Source organism: Sceloporus occidentalis, unplaced genomic scaffold (genome assembly GCF_023333645.1).
Source record: "Sceloporus occidentalis isolate IW3139 unplaced genomic scaffold, rSceOcc1.0.p SCAF_1, whole genome shotgun sequence".
Lineage (NCBI taxonomy): Eukaryota > Metazoa > Chordata > Lepidosauria > Squamata > Phrynosomatidae > Sceloporus > Sceloporus occidentalis.
Window position 1 is genome coordinate 297,449,056 of NW_028316981.1, and position 26,405 is coordinate 297,475,460.

The window sequence follows — 26,405 nt, forward strand, 5'->3', positions numbered from 1 at the left end:
CACACACACGTATATAAACACACAATATAGATATGGACAGATAGCTTTCCTGTAACAGTGTTTCTTCGAATGGCATCTGCGAATGCACACAAATGCTCCCTTCTGCGCCTGCGCAGTAAGGCTGGGAAGGCTCTAGAGTAATAACTGGGCAAACTTGAGAGTGAGACCTTTTGGCAGTAGCTCCGCCCCCCTTCATAAAGCCCCGAGTGTGTACCTACACAGGGATACATTCACAGTATACGATGGAATAGATATACAATACACACACACACACACACACTGTGAATGTATACATGTGTATATATCTATAGTGTGTGTATCAGAAAGGCCTTGAAGGCCCCCCACATCAACCACCAAGAAGCAGAGTGCAGCCAGGGCCCTGTTGTGGCGGAACTTAGGGACTTGGGCCTGAGGCGAGGCGGAGGAGGCGGCGCTGGCGCTGGCCCTTTCCTCCCTCCCTCTCTCTCGTCTCCTCCTTCCTCGGCGATGTCGGGGCTGCTGGGGGGCGTGCGGGTGCTGGAGCTGGCGGGGCTGGCGCCGGCCCCTCTCTGCGGCCTGCTGCTGGCCGACTTCGGGGCGGAGGTGGTGCGCGTGGACCGGGCTCCCCGGGCGGCCTTCTCCGGCGCAGACGTCCAGGGCCGCGGGAAGCGCTCGCTGGCCCTCGACCTCAAGCGCCGCCAGGGCGCCCAGGCCCTCAGGCGCCTCTGCCGAAGGGCCGACGTCCTCCTGGAGCCCTTCCGCCCAGGTGCCGCTCTCAGGGGCCGGGCGGGATTAGAACCCAGGACCCCGCGCGGCAGGGATAACGCCGACAACCCACTTCGAGGCCGCTTCGACTGCCCTGGCGCCAGGATTAGGAGCTCTGGGAACTGTAGTGTTTGCGAGACATTGAGCCTTCTCTGTCAGGCAGAGCTCTGGGCCACTATAAACTACACTTCCCAGGATTCCCCAGCACTGGAGCCAAAGCAGCCTCAGGCTGAACTATGTCATCTGCGGTGTGTTTTGGACCCAAGAAGGCTAAGGACCTTATCGCACACAGAAACATAAACGTTGTAGGGACGGGAGCAGGACTCTCGTGTGCGCGCGCGGCCGCCCAAAAACGGATTTTATCGCACACAATTCAGTCCTCCAAGGAGCCCCGTTCCGTCCCCCGTCGCGCACCCGTTCGCGTCCAGTCCTGATGGGCGTGATTTTTGCCTGACGGATTACCTTCCGTCGGCAAAAAATGGCGCCCGTCAGGACTGGATGCGAACGGGTGCGCGACGGGGGACGGAACGGGGCCTCTTGGAGGACGTCTGCGTGTGCGATAAAATCCGTTTTGGGGCGGTCGCGCGCGCACACGAGAGTCCTCCTCCCGTCCCTAGAACGTTTATGTTTCTGTGTGCGATAAGGTCCCAAGTCTCTCACAGAAACTGCAGTTCCCAGGATTCCTGGCACTAGAGCCAGGGCAGTTAAAGCGGGTTTTGGACCCTCAAAACGTCCTCCCTTTTGAGCATGACTTAAGAATTTGTTTGTTTATATTCATATATGCATGTATTATATATTATATTTATTCATTTATATTTATATATTATATTATTTGTTGTTGTTCTTCGCTGCTCTTCAGTTGGCTCCAATAGATAATATGAGGCAGAATATATATATATATACACACACACACACACACTATGTAATATATATATATATATATATATATATATATATATACTAATTATATAATTAGTATTAATATATCTATATCTATATCTATATATATATATATATAATGATAATTATATATGGTCAGTGCAAGGGAATCCTGGGAAGTGTTGTTTGTTGTGACACCAGATTGCTCTGACAGAGAAGGCTAAATGTCTCTCAAAACTACAGTTCCCAGAATTTTTATATACTATATATAGCTATTATAGTTATTAAAATATATTATAGTTAATATAATATATTATACAATATAATATGTTGTATAATATACCAAAGCCTTCACTTTCAGAGAGCTCTGGTGCCATGGCAGACTTCAAGTCCCAGGATTCCATAGCATGGAGCCATGGCAGTTAAAAGTGGTGCCAAACCGGATTGTTTCTGTAGTGGGGATGCAGACTACAAATCCCAGGGTTCCATAGCATGGAGCCAGGGCTGTTAAAAGTAGTGTCAAACCAGATCATTCAGTGGGGATCATGCAGCCTCTATCAGAGAGCTTTGGTGCCACGGCAAACTACAAATCCCAGGATTCCATAACATGGAGCCATTTCAATTAACAGTGGTGTTCAATCAGATTGTTTCTGTAGTGTGGGTGCAGCCTCTGTCAGGTAGCTCTGGTGCCACAGCGGACTATAAATCCCAGGATTCCAAAGCATAGAGCCATGGCAGCTAGAAGTGGTGTCAAAGTGGATTGTGTCTGCAGTGTGGATTATTATTATTATTATTATTATTAACCTTTATTTATGAAGCGCTGTAAATTTACACAGCGCTGTACATGCAATCTTTTTAGCTAGACGGATCCCTGCCCTCGGGTTTACAATCTAAAAAGACATGACACAGAAGGAGAAGGGAGTGGTGGAGGGAAAGGGTAAGAGGTCCAGCAGTTCCTCTCTACCTCCGAGGCCTGGACCAAGGCAGATGGACTGGAGGGAGGGCTTGGCTTCATAATGGATGGTTAATCATTTTCCAGGGAAAATACATACTCTCAAGTAGGATAATGCATATACAGTACATAGCAATACAGGAAATGGTTTGATAAACAGGCACCAAAAGAACATCAAATAGTAAGCGACAATTATGCAATGCCTGGGAAGGCTTCTCTGAACAGGATGGTTTTCAACTCCATTTTGAAGCTGGTTAAAGAAATGATGGCTCTTGCTTGTGGGGGAAGAAGGTTCCAAGAGTGAGGGGCAGCGAGTGAAAAGGGGCGAATCCGGGATGGGGCAGAGGAAATCTTGGGCTGGGACAGTGGATGCAGCCACCTGTGTGTGTGAAGTTGTTTATGACAAGCCTGTGAGAAGACTCCTTACTGGGAAGGAGTTGTGTGGCTGTGGCAACATTTACCTCAAGAGTTGTGGGGGTCTGGCCTGCCAAAGAAGAGAAATGTGTATTTGTGTGTGTGTTGTGGTTGGCCTTCACACACAGGAATGGTCTTTCACACACACACTGCACAGTTGTAGGATACTATGCATAGACTCCAGCAGGGATTCCAAGGTCCAAAAATACACTACAGAGATAATCCAGTTATTCAGCTATTGAGGAAAGTTGAGAAATCTGCAGTGTTGTTGTTGTTGTTGTTGTGTGCCTTCATGTTGTTTCTGACTTATGGTGACCATACTAAGGCGCACCTATAATGAGGTTTTCTTGGCAAGATTTATTCAGAGGAGGTTTGCCATTGCCTTCCCTTGAAGCTGAGAGGTGGCCTAGTGGGTTTCATAGCTAAGCTGGGAATCGAACCCTGGTCTCCAGAGGCATGTTCCAATGACCAAACCATAGTGTTAGTTTAGTTCTAGTATAGATCTGATCCTAGGATTTGTACTTTTAAAGAGATATTTTAGCTATCTCTTTCTCTGTCAGAGAACTCTAATGCCTCAGCAAACTACAAATCCCAGGATTCCATAGAATGGAGCCATGACAATTACAGCACTGTCAATTTGCATTAATTCTGTCGTGTGGCAGCAACCTTTCTAAACTGCAAATCCCAGGATTCCACAGGATGGTACCCTAATGATACAGCTGTGTAGTGTCTTTTACTGCTTTTCTACTCTTCTGTTTCCAACTTTTGCTGTGACAGGCCTCCTCTCTGCCATTGAAAGCTGCGCAGGCCCCTTTGCATGCCTCCTAGTGCAGCCAGTTTTGGGGTGTGAGCTTTGAACCTTTAGATTGTTGGATTACAGCTCCCAAAAATCCTCACTCCAGTCAGGGCTTTGGTAGGAACTCTTCTTTCCCAATCTGTGTTGGAAATGGTGTGGAACTACTTGTTCCTATCATTCAATACTGCCCTTAGGAAAGGGATAGTCTCACAAGAGTTCCATTAACCCAGTGTTTATAACATTTATTTATAGCATTTATTGCAGGGGTGGCACTCATGCGACCCTCCAGATAATGTTGGACTGCAGTTTTCAGCTTTTTTCACCATAGACTATGGTGGCTAGGACTGCTGGGACATGCAGTCCAACATCTGGAGGGCTGCTTTATTCCCATTCCTGAATAGAGTGTCATTCCCTTTCTGTATTCTGGTGCTGTTTTCAATAGATTAAAACCCAGTGATAGATCACAACACCATACAACAATACCAATGGCAGATAAGTCAGCTGAAGTCCCTAACAGAATTTTAAATTTGGTTGATTTTTTTAAAAAGAGTTTTTGCTTGGACTTTCAAGAAGAATATGCTCTGCATACAGAGCATCCCAAATTTAATCCCTAGCGTCTCCAGACAGAAGAGGAAGGCTGCTGACTGAAAACCTGAAAAGCTGCTGCTGCTGCTCTGCTTAAGCCGAAGTGTCATAAATAGACCTTATTCAGTATAAAGGAGTTTCCTCTGTTGGCATAAGTGCAGATCCTCAGGGAGGACATTTTATATACCTGGGGTGCTACATCTGAAAATACTGTCTTCCATCTGCCTAACCTATGTTGGTTGAAGCACTGGAAGATGAAATTTGTTCAGTGATTTCATTTCACAGGTAGATTAATTAGGCAATTTCCCACATACCTGGAACCCACATTGTTTATATCTTTAAAGGGAAGGGCCTAATAACCTAAAAGCACCAGATCCTGTCTCATCTTGGAAGCTAAAGCAGTTAGCACTGGTAAGTACTTGGATGGGAGACCCTCCAAGAATACCAGGTGCTGTAGGCTTTATTTCAAAGAAAGGAACTGGCAAACTATTTCTGAGTATGTCTTGCCTAAGAAAACCCAATGAACTTCTAGAACATGGCCACATAGTCCGAAAAACCCACAAAAAACTATGAAGTTCAAGGAGTTGCCATGAGTCAACAGGTGTCATTAAGGCACGCGCACACACACACACACACACAGCAGAGCTTTCTTTCGGGTGTGGAATTCGCTCAGCTGGTTCAGTGCGGAGGTGGTTTATTTGTTTGTCAGTTTAATATCTGATGGCATGACACCTGAAAGTTTGGAACAGATACTTTTGCAATTAGAAAAGTTGCATCAGGTTTTTCCTCTTACTCACAGATGCAACCCCTACAATTTTCTGTTTGTCCTTCAAATTGTTTGTGTAAAGAAATATTTGCAGTAACGGTTACATCTCTCACATACATAGCCTATTCTCTTGCACATTTTTAATTGGCTATTTCATCATATGGGCAAGTGATGAAAGTTATAGGCTTTGCAAGTTGTAGGAAAGAGAAGCTTGACTAGTATTCAGCCTGCTTCCATTTGTGTGAAATGTCAAAAGCCACATAGAGAGCAAGTAGGAGGAAGTAGAAATGGCTTTGCTTCTGCTGTCTGCCTTCCTTTGTCATGTTTGAAGTCAAAGTTCTTCATCTCTTCCCCCATGGGAATGCACTTGCTATTAAATCAAGAACTTGTGAGTATCCCCATAGGGGAATTGGAAGGTGGATGATCCACTTTGGACATGCAGAAAAGCATAGAAACAGAATGTGGAAAGGACGTGTACATCTTGTTCTTTCTACATCAGTGCTACCCTGGCCTGCCTTACCTGAAAGTTAAAAATAAGAACGGCAACAAACAACTGGCTATCAGGAATATGCTATTATAGAGCACCAGTGTTAAAACAACTGGCCAAACCTGCCAAAATCTGTCCAGGAGACAAATCAGCCATTATAATCCATCTACACTTGCAGATCTAACTTCTTAATTTTATCTTCCTGTTCAGGTGTCATGGAAAAACTGGGTCTTTCTCCAGATATCCTCCTTCAGGATAACCCCAGACTCATCTATGCTAGGCTAACTGGATTTGGCCATGCAGGAAAATATGCCAAGTTGGCAGGTCATGATATCAACTATTTGGCGGTTTCAGGTATGCATGCATATATATGTATACGCAGATGTGCTTGATTGTAATTTAGCAGTGCTAAATTTTCTCTTTGTCCAGCTGAGAAAATGAGCCAGTTTATGCCTGATTGTGATATCAGCTTTTTGACATGTTGGTAAAGTTTTGCTGGTTAGCACTGACCTTTGGACATCAGAGTCCAGCTGTCCACAGTTATTCCTGAAATATTTGTTACTGTACCTCAAAATGTTTTGGGTTATGATTCTATGCACACTGTCCTAGGAATAATCCCTGTTGAAATTTACTTTTAGTGGGACTTACTTTTCAGTATATTTACATATTTACACACTGTCCTCTCCCTGTATCCGTTTTTATTGAGATTCAAAGCAATCTGGTAAATAAAACCAATAAGTAAATATCCAGTATCAATATATGGAAAAAAAGGCATAAACAGATTGGGTACTGTTACTATTATAAACCATATTGTGTTGTTATAGCCCATATGGTCAACTCACAATTAAATATTTGTGAGGAAAAACCAAGTGGGTCTCAATTCCATTAATTATTGGGAAGATTCCATCCTTCCCTAAAGAACGGAAGAGCATTCAACCAGCCATTCTACAACAGTTTAAAAACTGTGATTTTATGCATTAGTGGGAACAATACATCATGTGAGGACAAGGGAGAGCTCCTTCTATGGTGTTCCAGTTGTGGAAGGACCCTGATTCATGCTAATGCTAGTTTCCTTCTGGTGCCAGGATATGGCTGCAAATGCATAGTTTTAAACTTTTATAATTTGTTTCAGTTTGCTTTAGAGTGACTATTCATATTATCCCTTAATGTTTAAAAATATTATATTGTCCAAAATAATTTTAAACTGATTCCATCTGTACACTGCGCTGATATCTTGTGATACAGGGTACAACATATATATTTTATTAAATAAATAAATAATAAGCATATCTCCCCACAGTTTTTTGTACTGTTGATTGGCTGTAGGCTTGTCTGTTGCCACACTTTAGGGAATAGCACATGTACAACGATCAAAAAGCCATTATTCTACAACTTTGGGTGTCTGCTTTGAGTATTGTAACTGGATGCAGTTGTACATTCACATTGGTATTTTCTTGATCGTAATTACAATCATGGTTCAGCATTGCTTTATTAAAGGGCAGCACCACCAAAAATAATTTTTAAAAATGTACAATTACTGTTTCTACAGTGCTATGCCAACAGTTTAGAGACAGTTGGAAACAGTTTAGATATTTTGACTGGAGTATGATACCATCTGTACTTAATAAAATTAACCCATGAATTAACATCTAATACATAACAACAACAACAACAATTTTATCACTTACCCGTCTCTCCTCACGGCTCGAGGTGGGTTATAACATAGTTAAAACACAATCATTACATAAAATACACATATTAAGATGCATCTTAAACTGTACCTGGTTAGACATAGACTAATCTGTCTGTACAAATGCTTTCCCATCCTTCTTGAAACACTTCTGTCCCTGTTGTAACACCTCAAACCTGAAGTTTATTTATTTCCAAGACCATATAATAAATTTTGAAAACAGGCCCTTTTGTAATCAAGAAATAAATTGTTACAGAATGTAATTACAGAATGTAATCTGTAGACACAGCCATTCCTTCATTTGCTTTCTGAACATCACTCCTCATCTGAAAGTACTAGAAAAATTGCATTCCTTTGGGTCAATAGAACATGTGAATTATAAAGTTAGATTGTCCTTTAACTAGAATGAATGAATACACACACACACACACACACACACACACACACACACACCCCAGTTAATGAAGTAGATGTATTCCTGGGCATTAGTTTTTTAATGGAAAATTTAGTGCCAGAGACAAAGGTAACATGAAAGGTGTAGGGATAGGTTCCTGCACCACAAAAAAGAAGAGCAGTTCATCATGTTTTAGCAAATTTTTAATCCAAAATAAACACTATGCACATGTGAAATGAAGCAACCAGGCAAGCATCCTCTGAAGATGGCAGCCACAGATGCTGGCGAAACGTCAGGAAGAAACTCTTCTAGAACATGGCTACATAGCCCGAAAAACCCACAAAAAACTATTCATTTTTTTTATTTCACCAAAATCCACTTTTCTTATGATTTCCATTTCAGTGGCCAGCCTTAAAGATCTGTGGTTTACTGTTTTTGTTTTCAATATGCTGCGGGCACGTGGTGATTCAGGTTTATCTGCTTTCCCCCCTTTTTCCTCTGTTTTGCTGTCTACACACAGTAAGGGATTTTGGATACAGCTGCAGTTTACCTTGTTTGTTATAGCAGGCACTCAAGTTACAATAGGATTAGTTAGAGTGGATTATCACTCTTTCCCAGTTTAAACTTTATTGCATTGTTTACTGCAAATATTCTGCTGCAACCCAGTATCTACAGCTTGTGTTTCTGCAGTCCTCTTTTACATTCTCCCAGTGCTGCTGCTGCTAAAAATCTTCCAGCTGGACAGAGGGAAAAGAGAAAAAAAGGATTTGGATGGGTTTAAAAACATTTTGTAAAAAGGAGCTTCTTTTTCAGAAGCTTTGTTAACTGAGGTATATCTGTACTTATCTTTCTCTTGGCTCTTTTGAAACACTCTGCTTTTAATAATGGAGCAACACAAATCTATAATAGAAGATAACACTGATCTGTAGTTGCTTCATACCTTGATTACAAAATTCCCAGTTAGATTTTGATGTAAAGTTTTTTTTATTAGCTAAAAATAGATTTCTGCTAAAGAATATTCTTTGGTTTTTTAAGCTAAAGAATAAATAATAAATCTGTATTCTTTAGCTAAACTATATCCAGTCTGATAATTGATATTCCATTCCCATTTGTTGGCTCAGCCATGGTGGGGCTTTTAAATGATTGAAGACATATTGCAGCCAACCTAGATACATGGTAATAATATAGAATACTGGGCAAGACCAAACCACCTTTGCAATTCTTTCACTGTAAAATACTAGACTTTTCTTCTGGTGGTTTATAGTTCCAAATGTTCTTATTGGTTGATTATTGAATTGTATTTAAAAGCATTGGTAGAGCTTTAACTGGTAATGTAAGGAAGAAAAATAATGTTTTAGATGATCATAGGATTGCACTGTTGATTGGTAATGTGTTGTGTTGTAATACCATAATAAAGTACCAGTAATATTTTATATTTTCAAAAAATGTACCATGCCTACTGATTAGGATAATTAATTTAGATAGGCTGCTTTTTAATTTCTGTTAATTAGGAAGCAAACTGTAGTTATTGATTTGTCAGTGAAAAGGCTGGATGTCAGAACTTAATTGTCTTCTTAACTGTCTTTATTTTGTTATTGCATAAGGAATGCTAATACCATTATTACATTGTCTATGTAGTTTAAAATGTGCTTAATTCGATTTAGGTGTTTTGTCGATGCTTGGCAGGAAAAATGAAAATCCTTATCCTCCAGCCAATCTTTTGGCTGATTTTGCTGGTGGCGGTGTCATGTGTGCAATGGGCATCATTATGGCACTCTATGAACGTACTAAATCTGGAAAAGGACAAGTCATTGATGCAAGTATGGTAAGCTGAAGAACAAACAAAGTACAGACTCTAAAAGGACAGATGGAACTGTGCTCACTTGGAAACATGTGTCTAATGCCCTGTATTTTTATAACTTGTGTCTTAATCCAGTTCTGACTGTAATCTGTTAGGTGTGACATGTAGCCCTAGATGGGCTTCAGGTGCATTAGTCAGATTCTGTACTGTCAAATGAGTAAAGTGGTCAGGTCAGCTGCTTACTCAGATTTATTGTCGGCTGCTTATTTGGAGATTTCTTGACATCATGTTCTTTTGATGACAAATTGATGTACTGTAAGTGTAATCAAAATTGTTTCCTAAAGCAGTGCACCTGGTCATGATTTTATTACCAGTTTTTTGTAGATTACACTCTAGCAATAATTTTCTTTGGAGTGAGGGTGTCTATTCTAGTTCCATCCAAAATGCTTTTTCCTGGATTTGCTCAATATTAATCTGCACTGAATAATTACATGACAAAGCAAAGCAGACAGAAGAATCCACAGTTGTAACAACAAAACTCGGAACATGTTTTTTTAAAAAAGGAATGGGTTGCCTATTATATGTATAAGTCAGCTATTATATGTATAAGTCAGCAATAAAGTGGGTGTGTTGCTGGGCATTATTTTTGTAACAGAAAATTTGGTACCAGAGGCAGGTTTCCTTTACCACAAAGAAGATTTGTAGTTTTACATGTTTCAGCAGATCTTTTATTCCAAATCTCTATATGAAAATGTGAAATGTAACAACCAAGTCAGGTATACATTGCATAAGTAAAAAACAACAACAACATTTTGAATATTCTAAGGAACACTTCTTAAATGCATCCAGGGATGACCTTTTTCTCTCCACTTTTCTTAGGATTTCCATGCTGATATAGTAAAGGCATACCTCAGTTAACAAACATTCTGGGGGGAAAAATAAACAAACCAAACAGCTTCATTTATATACCACTTCATACTGAACTAACAGTGTCTAAACAGATTTACAACTGTAAGTTCTTTGCCGCCAACAAGCTGGGTACTCATTTTAGCGACCTCAGAAGGTTGCAAGCCTGAGTCAAGCTTGAGCCCTATCGCTGGTATTGAACTCGCAACCTTACGGTTTTGAGTGAGTGGCTGCAGTGCAGGCATTTAACCAATGCACCACCTGTCCAGTCTCCCCTTCTTCATTGTCATCTGTCTAGCTGGCTATATTTTTTAAGCATTTGGGAGGATAGTGAAGGAGGGATGGAGAAGCACACATTTTCAGTGTCAAGTTGCAGTCACATGTCTATGTTTAACAGTGAAGTAGAGCTAGGAAAGAATGGGATTCTACTCTATGCAATCCTACTGTAGTTGTGTGTGCTTGCCTACGACAGATAAGGTAATCAGTAGCTGCCTCCTTTACTTAGCATGCTTGAAGAAAACAGAGAGTAAAGGGGGAAACATGCCACACCAACTACCCCCAACATATTAAAAAAAAGGATAGATCTGTAAATTTGGCTACTAAAATGGAGATCATGAAAAAAGTGGAGGCTGATAGAAGAAGGAAAGCATCATCCCTGGATGTATGTATCACCACTCTCGGGGGGGGGGGGGGATTAGAAGGGTAATTTTGATTCATGCTATCGCCTTTGGGGTGTGTTTCCCAGGGCCATGTGTTCAGAATCTAAATTGGGAAGGTTTGTTAATTCAAAGCTTACATAAGAGTCACTCTTATCACAGTGTGTTATTAGGTTGTTCATTTATGGTTTTTGGCTGAAGCTTCAGCTGACTAAGGCTGAAAAGGAGCAACCATCCTTTTGGCTGGAATCCTGGTAGTCGTGCAGTAGACCCAATGAATCATTGCTTAATTATGAATCAACGTATTTAAATGTAATTAATTCAGAAACAATACTCTAGAGATTTAGGCCCATGTCTTTTCTGCAGCAACTATACTTAATGCTAGCAGCCAGTAAAGAGCATTGTGAATATTCAAAGGCAAGATTTAAAATACTGTATATACTCATGTATAAGCCTAAAAACTTTAGTCAAAAAATTGCCCCAAAAACTGAGTCGACTTATCTACGGGTCAATGTAAGAACTGTACTTTAACTCTTATTTAAAAATGGAACCATCCCTTGGTGAAAGGCAAGAATATAATCTGTCCTGGAAGCCCTGAACCTGCTCTACTGTCTTATTCGGCCAGACTTTAGTGTGAGTACAAATAGTTACGCCTGCTGGAATTTTGTAAGTTCTTTGGCATCATTTCCCTTTGTTTCATCCTTCAGATCCTTTGTTACATGCCCTTATGTTTTAACCTTGACTTACCCATGGGTCATTTCAAAATCCATGCCCTTGACTTATACACGAGGTTGATTTATAGTTGAGTATATACAGTAATATGTACTTTTAAAAAGTTCAGGTGGACTCTGGGGAAAGGTCAAAAAAGCAAAAAAGAATTTCTTGTCAGATTAAAGTGTTGAAGCAATGTCTAGTGGAGAAATGGTTCTGTTCCTATTAACATTATTTTCTATATAATTTTACCCATTTAATATGGATTTTTATTATATCTTTAAGGTGGAAGGTGCAGCATACCTAAGCTCCTTTTTGTGGAAATCACAAAACCTGGGTCTTTGGAACAGACCTCGTGGGGAGAATCTGCTGGACAGTGGTGCTCCTTTTTATGAAACATATAAGACTTCAGATGGGAAGTACATGGCTGTTGGTGCTCTTGAACCACAATTTTATGAGCAGTTCATCAGTGGTACGTTGTTCTACATATTTATTTATTTATTTATATCTCACCTTTCTCCTACAATGGGATTCAAGGTGAATTGAATCCAGCAAGAGTGGTTTTAAGAAAGGAAGGTGACTTTGGATTTTATGTTTTTAACGCATATGTGAATATTAGTAGTAGTAATGCTGCCAACATTTTAACCTGCAAGTTGCTTGCTTTACTTTATTTTATCTGTTGTCTACACAAAACATTACTCCCATTTTACAGATGGATCTACTGAAGTGAGAAATCCCTTACATCAAGACCACAGCAAGTTTTATTGCAGCTATACTAGCTCATGTTCAAATCTTAGTATTTAAAAAAATCTGTTAGGCTACTCAGGTTGAACTTACATCTACTCAAAACAAGTGGGAGCTTTTATTTCAGTAACCAAGTTTTTTTTAAAAAAAATCATCCTCTAAATGTGAATTTGCCATTGCAGTCCTTGCAAAGAGAGATGTTTATTATTTAGTTAGAACATTTACCATATATACTCGACTATACGTCAATCTCACGTACAAGTCGAGGGCAAGTTTTGGGGCCAATATTATGGACTTTGCTATGACCCGTGGATAAGTCGAGGGTAAAACTTAGGGGCATATAGCAAAGGATCTAAAGGATGAAGCAAAGCAAAACAATGTCAAATAACTTATAAAATGAACTCCATGTGCTTACTCTTAAGACTGGATGGATGAGAGAGTAGAGGAGGTCAGTGCTTCACATATTATACTCTTGCTGGTTCCTTCTTTTAAATAAGAGTTAAGATACAGTATTTACATTGACCCGTGGATAAGTCGAGACAGTTTTTTGGGTCAATTTTTTGACCTAAATTTCTAGACTTATACATGAGTATATACAGTATATCCCGCCTTTCAGACAAAAAGGCTCCCGGGTAGTTTATAAACTGTTGATAGTTCCCTGCCTCACAGGCTTACAGTCTAAATAAGACAGGACATGTACGGAAAAGGAAATGGCAGTGAGGAAGGGGATTAAGTTGTTGTTCCCTTTCTCAGAGGCTAGAGCAATGGCAGTTAGAATCTGGAGGGAGCAACTCTTAACAACCAGTGGGCAAAGACAAGATGGAGTTGTGCCTAGCTGTTCCTCTCTCCTTCAGAGGCCAGAGAAATGGTGGTTGGAAGGAGGACCTGTCACCTGCTGCTAAACTAAAGCATGATGGAGCTGTGCCTGGCTGCTGTTTTCTCCCTCAGAGGCGAGAACAATGGCAGTTGAAACAGGCTTGTCACCAGCTTCTGCTCTTCTCTCTTCAGGAGGCCAAAACAATCATAAAATCCAGAAAACAGGCTCAGAATTTATTCTATCTTGTGTCACAAGTGCAGCGACAGAGAGAGCCTGTTGCAGGCATAGTGCAGTAGGAGATACTTAGGAGAACCTTTGGCGCGTTCCAGACATGCCAATAGTAAGTGCTCGGCACGTACTAGGGTTACGAAAGGGCGTCCTTTCCTGATGCCCTAACCCTAGTACATGCCAAGCACGTACAAAATGGCGGCGCCCATTCTACATGGGCACCGCCATTTTGATGTAGCGGACGCTTAGCGTCCAGACGTCGCGGTGCGGAAATTATGCCACAAGTGTGCCATTGGTGCCTTGTGTCATTACTGCGCCGCAAAAAGAACCAGCTTTTTGTGGGTTCTTTTTGCTGCGCCAAGGAATCGCGCGGTTTGTCCGGTGCGGTTCCCTGGTGCAGCAAACACCGGCGCTGGCAATTCACCCTTTTGGGCGGTCTGTAAAGCGCCTTTGTTAGCTTATGCAGTTGGCCTTCCATATACATAGCTTTTTTTATCCACAAATTCAACTATCCACAGCTTGAAAATATTTAAAAATGATAAATTTCAAATAGCAAGCCTTGATTCTTCCATTTTATATAAGGGGCGCCATTTTGCTATGTCATTTTATTTAATGGGACTTGAGCATCCACTGATTTTGGTATCTACAGAGGGTCCTGGAACCAAACCCCTGCAGATAGCAAGAGCTCACTGTAAATGAAATCCTCTGTTGGAACTATAGAGGAGAAGGGTCAATGCATATAGACAGGATAATGGTGCATAAACCCAAAAATACCAAGATCCTATGTTCAGAGGTTTACAGCCTACACTTACTGGTAATTGGGTAGCTTCTATGCCGGCTTGGTGGGTCACATTTAATTAAACTGTGTAAACTAGAGAGTATCGTGTTAAAAAAAAAAGCAATTTGGAAATAAACTTGTTCCCTTCTCTCCACCATTATTGCTTTTAAAAAAGTTGATGCTTCTGTAATTTAAACAGCTGAGCTTTGTGCCCATTCTGTTAAACATACCTTCTTTGGGTTTTTTTATAATATTAAAATGCACATGTGGTAGCTTAATTAATAAGCATTACAGATAGAGGGCTTTTGAGCATTTCCCCCTTCAAAATAAAGCTTTCAGTTAATTATATTTTAAATGATAAAATGAGCAATTTGCAAAGTAACCAGTGTTTTACATGAATGATAGAGGAGAGTAGGATGAGGACATAGAGGGTTGTCCTACATGGAGCTCCTGCCTGGTGTGCCATTGCTTCTTCTGAGGTCAGAACGTCGTGCCTTGTGCCCCGGCAATCAATGAGGAAGAAGTTAAGAGATGCCTTCTTTGTTGATCACATGACAGATTGCCCCATTCCGACCTCAGCAGAATCAATGTCATGCCAGGCAGGTTGTTGCAGGGAGTTTCTGCCCATAAGGAACTGGCAGCAACAAGGAGGACAGGCCAGTGGGGCAGATGTGGTGCTGGCCCACATGCACAAAGATGTGGCGTTACACCAACTTCAGCCTGGTGTGTGTGGCTGCCATCATGGTTGGTCTGGGGCATAATACTCCAGAGTGGCTCCAGATTAAGCAGCCAATGTAGGTACACCTTTAGGCCTGGTTTGCATACTAGAGAACAGGCTAATACAATAATGCAACTTGACCTCTTCTGTCAGATCTCACTTCCATTTCTTTTGTTGCTACAGCCAACATGTAACCTCTTATTGAGGAAAGACTAAGAGGCTACTTTCTGACATTCTTGTATCTGTGAGTGGTAGTTTGAAACAAAGAAGTTGATCCTTGTAGAAGACAGACAGACAGACAGACACACACACACACACACACACATTAATATCTGATTGACGAGGAGTAATTATATTGCCACACACGTCTTGAACCTAGCTCAGAAGTGGATGTTTGTTTATTTAATATCCCACCTTTCTCTGTGCAGGTTGCTAGTTTACCTTTAAAGTAGGGAAGTTATCTACTTCTGTGAGAGCAATCCTTGGTGATTTCAGTGGAACTTTCATTTGAGACATGTTTAGGACTGCACTGTTAAAGCTGAGGGAAGAATGCCAATCAAAGAACTACAGGATAGCTCTGAAGGCCTTGGTGGGGTGGGTTGAGAACCTGGGCTTGATATATAGTGCCTTGCAGAAGTATTCATGCACACATATCACTTGAATTTTCCACATGTCTTTGAAAACCTGGAGTTGAAATAAGACACTCAACACTGTGAAGGTGCAAAGTATTTTTATTGTGATGTAAAAAGTTAAATAAACAAAACCAAAATAGTTTTTTGTAGGTTTTTTGGGCTATGTGGCCATGTTCTAGAAGAGTTTATTCCTGACGTTTCACCAGCATCTGTGGCTGGCATCTTCAGAGAATGCCAAAATCAAAATGGCACTTGTTGATTGCACAAGTTTTCACCTTCTTTGTTGTGACATCCAAATAAGTTCTTGTGCAACTCACTGTCTACAGAAGTCCCATAAGTAATTTAATTAAGTTCATCTGTGTGCATTTCAAACAGCTGTCCAACTTCATAATGGAGGGCTCCAGATCTTCCAGGAAGATCCTTTGCAAAGAAGGAGTTTTAAAATACATTTTAAGATGAATATAGCCCAGTTCTGATGCTGAATGTGCTGAAACAGAACACCTTTGGGCTACGTGTCATGTGGACTCCCTCCAGAGAGGACGGGGGCAGACTGCTTTATTTGGTCCATGCAGACAGGGCCAAGGGCATTAGAAACAACCAAGAGGCTGATGAGAACACTGTCCACATAGGAAAATATAGTGCTGGCAGTATCATGTTATGAAGTTACACAGCAGATGTTAAGAAACTGGTCAGGATTGAGAGTAGGACTGATGAAGAAAATACAGGGTAATTCACTCTGCAAGCAATCTGAGACTGGGGTAGAGGTTCACCTTCCATCAGGACAATTACTTTGAAGATTCAGCAAAAGTAACATTGGTGTGATTTAAAAACAAGATCATAAATAATCTTAGAACAGTCCAGTCAACTCCCAACCTGAGTTCAATTGAAAATACAGTATGTGGCAGGATTTGAAATTTTTTCTTCATCAACAGTCTCCATCCTATCTGATAAGAGCTGGAACGATTTTGACAAGAAGACTGGGCAAAAATTGCTGGATCCAGGTCCACAAAGATGAGAGAATCTCATCCAAGAAGACTTACAGCTGTGATGGTTGCTAGAGGTGCTTCCACTATGTATTGATTGGGGGGGGTGTGTTGTGTTTGTGTGTAAGAGAAAATACTTGTGAGGCCAACAAGTACAGTACTAGTTTATTTTTTGTTAACGTTTTTGCCACAATAAAAATATTCATGGTGTTGAGTATCTTATGTATCTCCAATATCAACAGTGACAGTTGAATCCATTTCTATTCCAAGTTGCACAACATGTGGAAAAATCAAGTGGTGAGGATACATATTTCTACAACCTATTATAAGTGGAGCTACCAGTTATGTCTAGGTGGACACATATGATATACTTAACCTTGCATTTGATTTTTAAAAATTACTTGCATTGTGCACTTCATGACTCAGATGCTGACAAGATGGGATGGTGAAGACGTAAGAAAAAAGGAAGAATGGTGTGGGGGAAATAATGGGAACACAGGGGTACAAGGAGACCTTGGATTCCTGGGTGTTGGGATTAGCCCTTTGTTTTATGCTTGAAGGACATGCTCATTTTTATATTGATATCGATATATGTATAGTTGCCCCTCTGTTTTCATGCACTTCAGATCCTCAACCTTCACCTACTCACAAGGAGCAAACAGAGGGAGTTGAAATGGGGCGTGTGCCCGAGATGTGCGCCCACTACCACTCTCAGGCACACATCCCCATTCACGCCTATGGAGCTTGAATATCTGCGAGTTTCTGTTTTTGTGGGAGGAGGTGTCCGGAATGGATCCCCTGCGAAAATGGAGGGCTGGCTGTATTTTGGATTGTTTGTAAGCAGAATAGCATGTACCCAGGAGTTGCATGAAGGAACAAATTGATGATTAATCAATTTGAGCTACAAGAGGAGTGAAAACAGTAATTTCCAGTGTTTAGATGAAATCTCTTTTCATGTAATTTGAATGCATTGGTTAGTGTTCTAGTCTCAGGAGCATCAGAAAACAAGCTTGCTCCTTCTCCTATGTGACATTTCTCAAATATTTAAACACATCCACTATGTCACCTCTCAGTTTTCTCTTCTCCAAGCTAAACATGCCCCGCTTCCTAAGCCTTTCCTCATAAAGCTTGGTTCCCAGACCTTTCATTTTCTTCCATAGCTCTGGACTCTGTAGAGGGACAGAGTAGTGTGGAGGCAGTAGCTCTCTTGCACAGCCAAGGTAAAGTGTCTGTGATTTAGTATATCCTCTGAAAAGAGCATTTGCTTTATGAATGGAATAGAAACCTCCGTGAGTTGACTATATGATGTTTAATTCAGTTTGGCACAATATTAATTGCTGCTTTAATAGATTCTACTGTACCTATGAAAGCTTCTATGGAAGGATAATTTTCAGTCGCCCCATTCCAGGATGTTTCTCGCTCATTGCAAATATATTTTATAATATTTATCCACAGGCACTTGTGGCATGTTTATACCATAGACTGCTTGGCTTCCTTTCGGTGCAGTGTTTTCAGGGCCAACTGTTCCTCTCAGTATTTCTGTATAAATAGTACAGCCTGTTTCAAAATACATTTGGGGGGAGCTAGCTGTTCCTAGTAATCTTGGGGTATGGCTTGCATCCCATGTTGGTTATGGGATAACTACCTCTCATGGTTGGTTATGATAACATGGATCACTTGCAGAAAATGACAAAGGTCACCTGCAGAAATAACAGTTGGGCAGAGCTCAGACATTCTTTAGGACAGGGGTGGGAATCCTATGATCCTGAACTGCAATTCTGGCAACTTTATTCATCATAGCCAGTGATGAAGAATTCTGGGAACTGCTGACCAACAGCATGTAGAATGCCACGTGATTCCCATAGTTGCTCTTGTAGATGAATAAAGCTAACTTGACTTGATACATTCAAGAAAAAGAAATGACACATCTGGCAGTCTTTGAATTGGAAGCAAGACCTACAACTTATTTGTTTGGTTCAGGGCAATACATCACACGTGTAACAGGCCAGCTTCTGTGCTGTCACAAATAGAATAGCATAGAAGTTGACAACTAATCTCATCCATCTCCAAAAAGGGAAAGGAGGAATAGTCAGAAAGGGCCTTAGTGCTACAGAAGTCTGCATGAAGTTAAAAATATTCCAGGAGTGCTGTGGCCACTTAAAGACAAAAATTACATAGGTTTTCTGTAAACAACCTCTTACTCGATTCACTTTGTGAACTATGTAAGTGTGATATTATGGCTGTTCATAATATAACATACATAGTAACACTTGGCATTTGTATAAAACATTTCACCTTCTAAGCTATACAGCATCCCTGCAAGGTAGCATAGTATTATTATCCTATATTTTGTGGAACAGAGCATTGGCATCCTGCTGAAAAGTTACCTTGTGTTAACACAGCTGAACATAATGGTGCTAGATAACTTTCTTTTAAAAGATGTTTGTCTGCTAGCAATTCCTTTTATACTACTTTCAGTAACTCCAACATATAGAGCTGCAATCCACTCCATAGCTCCTCTGAATTACTCAGTTCATCTAATGCAGTGGTGTCAGCAAACCCTGTCTAGTGAATTCAGCAGATCAGTACTGTATATAAATCTTATACAAAGATTCACTAACATGAACTATAATTAAGATTATATTTAGATCAGCTCCCTCGGTGATGTCTTATTCTACTTCCCCATGGGCTCAGTTCATCTTTCTTTTAGTGTGCGTCCTTGGCTAAGTTAGATTTATTTGTCTCAATAAATGAGTAGATGCTCATTCCCATAGAAGCTTTGGTCTGCTGATGACTTCTTGACATCCCATGAACACAAATTGCATATTTTAGATAGTTCACTGCTTATTGAGAAACTGTTGTGATCCAGATTTCCAACATAGAATCATAGCATTGGAAGAAACCACAAGAGGCATTCAGTCCAACCCCCTGCCATGCAGGAACTCACAATCAAAGCACCCTTGACAGATTACCATCCAGCCAAAGGAGACTGCACTCCGAGGAAATGTGTTCCGCTGTCAAATAGCTCTTACTGTCAGGAAGCTCTTACTGATGTTAAGGCGGAATATCTTTTCCTGTAGTTTGAATCCATTGCTCTGGGTCCTAGTCTCTGGAGCAGGAGAAAACAAAGTTGTCAATCCTCAGTATGACACCCCTTCAAATAGTTAAACCGGTTAAACTGGGCGGTCATATTACCTCTTAACCTTCTCTTCTCCAGGCTAAACATACCCAGCTCCCTAAGTCTCTCCTCATAGGGCATGGTTTCCAGATTCTTCACCATTTTGGTCGCCTTCCTCTGGACATACTCCAGCTTGTCAACATCAATTTTGATGTTGATGTGGTGCCCGAACTGGATACAATATTCCAGGTGAGGCCTGATTAAAGCAGAATTGAGTGGCACTATTACTGTTATTGATCTAGACACTATACCACTATTGATTTAGCCAAGAATCACACTGTTGACTTATGTTCAACTTGTGGTCTACTAGGATTCCTAGATCCCTTTCACATGCAGTCATGTTAAGCCAGGTGTCCCTCATCCTACATCTATGCATTTCATTTTTTTCTGCTTAAGTGCAATATCTTACATGTGTTTCTGTTGAAATTCATTTTTTTTTTAGTCTTGGCCCAGTTTTCTAATTAAGGTCATTCTGAATTTTGATGCTCTCCTCTGGAGTATTAGCTACTTGGTGTCATCTGCATGCCCTTCTGTTGAAACTCCTATGGAAACCTAGGCCTTCAGTCTTATTCTGTGAAGTTTCAGAGTTTGGCAACTGAGCAGAGAATACAGATGGCTGGCAATTATAGTGGAAATAAGATTACCTGACCATAGCCCTCAGCTTCTGATTCAGGAAAACATCTTCTAGGAAGCATCTTCCAGGTGGGCAAGGGGAGGAAATGAAGATACTGGAATTTTTCCACCTGGAGTAGGCAGTCAATGTGCCCCACCTGAGTGATTTCTTTTTGAAGTCTGATTTCCTGTATAATTTGTATTAATTTCCAACACACTAATCCCATATTAGCACAGGTTTCATATAAGGAAGCAACAGAACTTTGGTGCAAGTTACACCTGCCTCAATTTGGCATTAGTTTTTTCTTCAAATACACAAGTGATATTAGTAACTAAGGAGAGAAGCACATGGTTGTCTTTGGCAGCCTCAAAACAGTGTCTGGCCACTTTCTTTTGGGGGGGGGGGGTGCATCATGTAAACCCCATGCCCCCAAAGTGGCCAGAAGCTGCTTCTTTTGACCTGTATGTTTCAGGCCTTAGATAAGGTGTTGTGGACAGAGCTGTCTACCATGGCATCTTGATGTTCTTTTTTCAAGCCTGTTGCTAAACTCAAATATATAATCATCGTCCTTTTTTTCATAAACATGTTTTTGATTTTTAGCACAGAATGACATTGTTGGTGTCCACACATGAATGAAAGTGGTAGTGTATGCTTCTCTCTAGAAACCAAGATGGCTAAACTGAGACTGTGATATCATGAGAAGACATGACTCATTAGAAGAAAATAATGCTTGATATGGTAGAATTATGGAATTGTGAAATTCCTGCCCCCTCAAGGTGTACCTGGCAAAAACATTGCAGTTCTTTGGGTGGCAGCTCACCCCTCCCCATTTTTTTTGCCACCGTATTTTAATTGACTGTTGTCCCCCCCCCCCCCCTTAGTTTTTCTTTGTTTTAATTCTGAGTTACAGGGTTTTTATGGTTTTACTTCTGTTGTTCTAGCCCTCTTTGTCCACCGCACTGGTATTCATAAAGATGAAGTGTGATTTTAAAGTGTTTTAATAAATAAAACCTATCTATTTTATTTATTTAAAATGTTTGTTTCCTGCCTTGCCATTCAGAAGGGTCTACAAAGAGGTGTAACATCAGTATGTAAGTCTAACAAAACAGTTACAGAATCAACAGCAGTAAAACAGCAAGATGTGAATAAAGCCATATAATAACTATTTGTCGATAATGATATGTTTCTTATCCCTGAACCTGGATGACAAATCAGTGGTATGTCTCCCAAGGAAAGAAATATTTTTAGCCATTCTTTCCCAATCTCTCAACATCTGTGAAGCTAATATAAAATAAAATAAAAAGCAAACTTAGAGCTTAAGAGCTCCTGGCTGATTTATTTTTTATTATATGTTTGGAACATTGCACCGGTTATTGGTCAATAAATGTGTCATATTAAAATCTTTTAGTGTGGTTTTTTCCTATTTCCTATTTACAACATGACTGAAAATAGATTCTGTAAGGCTTTCTTCCACAGTAATTTTTATATAATTGCACAATGGTATCAGATTTATATAGGTAGGAGATGTTGGCTTATATACAGCAAAAAACCAAATATTTAATATTTAACTTCTCAGTTTGAAAATGCCCTCATAACAAAAACTGCTATTTTAAATTAGAGGTATTTCAGGCACTATAATATGTATCAATGTGTAATTTATTATCACTTTAATTTCCTGTTGTCTGCTTGTACTGTATTGAATAGTAGAACATGAAAACTGATATAGAAATATTAAATGTAACTTGAAGATGCATAACACCAGTAAACAAACCTGTGATTTTCTAGATTTTTTTGGACTGCCTCCCCTATAATCCCTGATCAACAGTTATCTGGAGGGCCACAGATTTTCTACCACCACTGCATAATCCAGTACGTTCCTTTTTGTTGCAGGCTGTTTTGCAAGCTCCACAACATGCATTTCCCCTTTTAGCCATGGGGATCAGCAATAGAATAGGGCTCATGCAGCATTCCATATACCTAGACCTGTAGGGATTAAAGCAGTTGCAATACCTGATTTATGAAATCAGCATCATTCGAATATTCATTAAATTTGTATGGACTGGAGGAAAACACTACAGTCCAGGAAGGGTCTTTCTCTTCTTCCACTGCTCTAGCTCTCCTTTCTCAGAAAGGTGATGAGGAGCAGTGATGACTGAGGGACTTGTTTAGTGTGTTCTTGTTATCCTCTGAATTTGGCATCTTCTTTTACAGAGATGTTCAAAAATGTTTAGAAGTTCTTGGAATTAAAATGTGTTTCTAGTATCTTCCCAATTTATGGTGTGAATAGGCCAGCTATTATGGGACAGTGTCTCCAAAGTTCATTTCAACCTTTGAATTGTTCACTCATTCCAGAGATAAACCAGAGTTTAAAGGATTAAAAAAATTCAACAACTACTACTAAATGGAATACCTATATTTTCTGAATGGAGTAATATATTTAGAGGTGTGCTCAGTAGTTTTGAGTGAGACCATTGGTTCTTCTAGTCCAGTATCATCTAATATCAGCTGTGAGGGTCCAGGCCTATGGAGAGCAGAATCTATGCCACCAAATAAGTGGTAATATAAACAGTATCAGAATTAATGTGACATGAGCTTTCATTGACTAAAGTCTGTTTTGTCTTCTACAGAATCATATCTCTAACAGTGTTGAACTTAGCCTCTGAATATGCATGCCACAATAAGTGTATTAAAGGTGTCACAGTGCATTCTCCTTTCTTACTATAGACTCTTCTTACATTTTCAAAATAGCAGAGCTCATCTTTCTAGTGGGTAGTGACCACAGTTTTCCAGATAAGTGCAGTGATCTGGGAATGATTCCAGATACTCACGGGATGAACCTGGATTTTGCTTGGGAGACACTTTTTGCTTAGGCAGATGATGTTGTATCATGATAATGAGTTCAGAATCATGATACAGTTAAACATGCAATGTGCGAATACAATGTTTTTGACATTTCCATTGTCTTATTTAATCTACGTAGGTCAGTGAATTAAATTGTCTCTTTTTTCTTCTCATAATCTCTTTCAGGTCTGGGGTTAGATTCTCAGAAACTTCCCAGTCAGATGAGTTTCTCTGATTGGCCTGAAATGAAGAAGATCTTTGCAGATGTGTTCTCAACAAAAACCCAAGCAGAGTGGTGTGCAATCTTTGATGACATTGATGCCTGTGTGACACCAGTTTTGACTTTGGATGCTGCTGCCTTGCATCCACACAGCAAAGAACGAGGTTCATTTCTTAAAAATGATCAGGATGAGATAAGTCCTAGACCTTCCCCCATTCTTTCTAGGACTCCAGCTGTCCCTTCTTCCAAAAGGGATCCATTTATAGGAGAACATACCAAAGAGGTCCTCTTGGAGTATGGTTTTTCCAAGGAAGAGATTTCACAGCTCCTTTCTCTTAAAGTTATTGAAGTCAATAACCCAAAAGCTAACCTGTAACATAAAACTCTGCAGATCAAGAGTCTTACACTGGCATATTGTATTTTTGATGCAATTGGTGCTATATTCTTAGCAAAAACAAAAATGAGAAATGGGCAAAATGTTTTATGGGCATATGTTGGATATTAAGGGGTGAGCTGTGGCCCTAATTTTTAGATGGATAGGAAACATGGGGATCTTCATGGGCCACAAAAATGGCCTTGGTGGTCACATGAGTTAAGATATGGGAAATAAAGCAGCATTCAGATGATGCACAGTGACTCATGTTGATTTAGAGATAGTATCAAGAACTGCACTATTGATAATATAGCTGCTGCTTGTTCTTGTGATTACCTGTGTCGAACTTTAATTGGTTTGCCTATTAATCTCATGAAAGCACAATTAATGCCAAATGGAAGCAGAGTCTCTTGCTTTATAAACTGATGAATGAATTGGTAGAAACCATTTTTATTGATAGATCTGTGCTGTTTTTAAAACTCAACCCTTGCAAGTGTTTTGATAGGTTTTTGCTCACAAGGCAGACCTTAAAACCTGTTTTTTTCAATAACTTCATTTTGTGTTAGCCTTCCCCACCATGGTTCTTCTCAGCCTTATTTAAATGGCCAAGGGTGAGGAATCATGAAAATCCAAAATGTTCCCAGGGCATCAGGTTGGATAAGGTTTACAGGAAAGGTGCTGTAATCTCTTTCTCATTGTATGTCTGTGGAGCAGAGAAGACAGTGCATTTCACATTACTTGTTTTATAGCCCTATAATAGAGTACATGATGTACAAGCATCAGATGTAGAAAGGATGTGGATAATGACCCACCCCTCCCCTCAAGCAAAGAATAGCTCCCTACCTCTTTTTACACCAGAGATGAGGAGCATTTGGCCCTCCAGATTTTATTGGATTTAGCCATATGGCACCAGAACATGGCATATATTTATGTGCTAGATTATTATTTTAGTAAAGATTTTATTCTTTACCTTTTTATTTAATGATCCCAGTTAAGGAGTTGGGTCTAACAAGTTTGGCCTTCCCCTTTTTTGATTTTTACATTTCCAGTTTATTATGTAAGTTGGTTTTACTTTATGGCCTGAACAAACAACCCTTTTAAAATTAGTTGATCTGAATAATCTACAATTTATCTACCAGGGTGTTATAATCCTTGTGCTTGTAATTTATAATATAATTACCTAAAGAGAAATGGTTTTCATAAAATGTGTTAATATAATTTTTAAAACTTACAAATAAAATATAAACTCATTTTCTTTGTGTTTTGAAAAATGGATTATATGATTAGTCTGTCAGTATCATGAACACCTACCTCTTTTTACACCAGAGATGAGGAGCATTTGGTCCTCCAGATTTTATTGGATTTAGTTCCTTTAAGCCCTAGCCTACATAGCCAATGGTAAAATTTTGTAAAAATACCTTATAGTGGGCATGTTATGGAGGGTCCTGATTAAACCTTGGTTGGACATCCACTTGCAGTTTGGGTTGGATTCCTGTTCATGCCTTATACTAGTGTAACAATCTTGTCAATCTGATGGTGCATGAAGAAGTAGGTGGTGATGGCAGGAACACAGCAGAGAAAGCCATCAACATCCAAGAAAGCTATTTTGGCTCCTATTTTCAGTGTGTCAGGGGTTATAGATATGGCCATGTGGCCTCCAATTTGCCTAACCTTTTTTATTTAATTACTTTTATATAAATCATTGGGTTTTGAGGAAACACACCAACCAGCAGAAATAAGGCATTGCAAAACAACATGAATCCAGAGGCCTCTTTATTCTGAATAACCACCCTCCAAACTGCTTATTGTTCTGTATTTCTTGCCATTCTCAGGCAAAGTCACATGCTATCCTGTCCCTTTTGAACAAGTTCAGCAGCTCTTTGGAAGCATGCATTCTGTACCCAGCATTCTAAATTTCGTCTCCCTTTCCTCCCCACTGCAAGTATCTGTACCCACTGAAAATCACTTCCAGAAGGTTTACCAGATCTCCAGGGCTATCTGGGAGCACATGGAAGCTTCAGTGGAAGCAAGGGCTATCCCCTCCTGGTTCTATACGAAGCTGCTCTGCCAACAAAAGTTCATCATTGCTTCCTAGGTGTGCTCTTTTATTTCTTTCTGACTTATGTCATATATTGTTGTATGCCTTCATTTCTGACTTAGGCCAGAACTTTTCTTGGCAAGACTTGTTCAGAAAAAGGCTGCCATTGCCTTTCCCTGAGGCTGAGAGCATGTGACTTGCCAAGATCATCCACTGGGTTTCATGACTGAGCTGGAATTGAGCTCTGCTCTCCAGAATCATGGTCCAACACTGAAACTACTATGCCATGTTGGATTCTGTCATACATACATACGTATGTATATATGACAGTTCTGTGCATATATTGAGAGAGAGAGAGAAGGAGACGGAAAACGAATATGTTTGTATGAGAGTGTATGAGTGAGTGAGTGTTTCCTGTGATTGATCTCTGTGTGTGTGAGGGCCAGAAATACATACAAATA

The 26,405-nt window shown here is 40.1% G+C and overlaps 1 protein-coding gene across 1 annotated transcript; it reads left to right on the forward strand.

Moving 5' to 3' along the window:
- The first annotated feature begins 486 nt into the window (after positions 1 to 486).
- LOC149324124 (alpha-methylacyl-CoA racemase-like) lies at positions 487 to 25,158 on the forward strand. The gene is made up of 5 exons (XM_089486572.1): positions 487 to 745; positions 5,834 to 5,977; positions 9,372 to 9,532; positions 12,067 to 12,253; positions 23,500 to 25,158. Exons 1-5 carry the CDS (start codon positions 487 to 489, stop codon positions 23,907 to 23,909), a joined length of 1,161 nt encoding a protein of 386 aa, XP_089342698.1. The 3' UTR covers positions 23,910 to 25,158.
- Positions 25,159 to 26,405: the final 1,247 nt, after the last annotated feature.

Excerpts from the sequence above, each read along its gene's own strand:
- LOC149324124 (XM_089486572.1), top strand. The coding sequence starts at position 487 with ATGTCGGGGCTGCTGGGGGGCGTGCGGGTGCTGGAGCTGGCGGGGCTG. Across the intron at positions 746-5,833 it reads CCTGGAGCCCTTCCGCCCAG|GTGTCATGGAAAAACTGGGT; the intron begins GTGCCGCTCTCA and ends CTTCCTGTTCAG. Across the intron at positions 12,254-23,499 it reads TTATGAGCAGTTCATCAGTG|GTCTGGGGTTAGATTCTCAG; the intron begins GTACGTTGTTCT and ends AATCTCTTTCAG.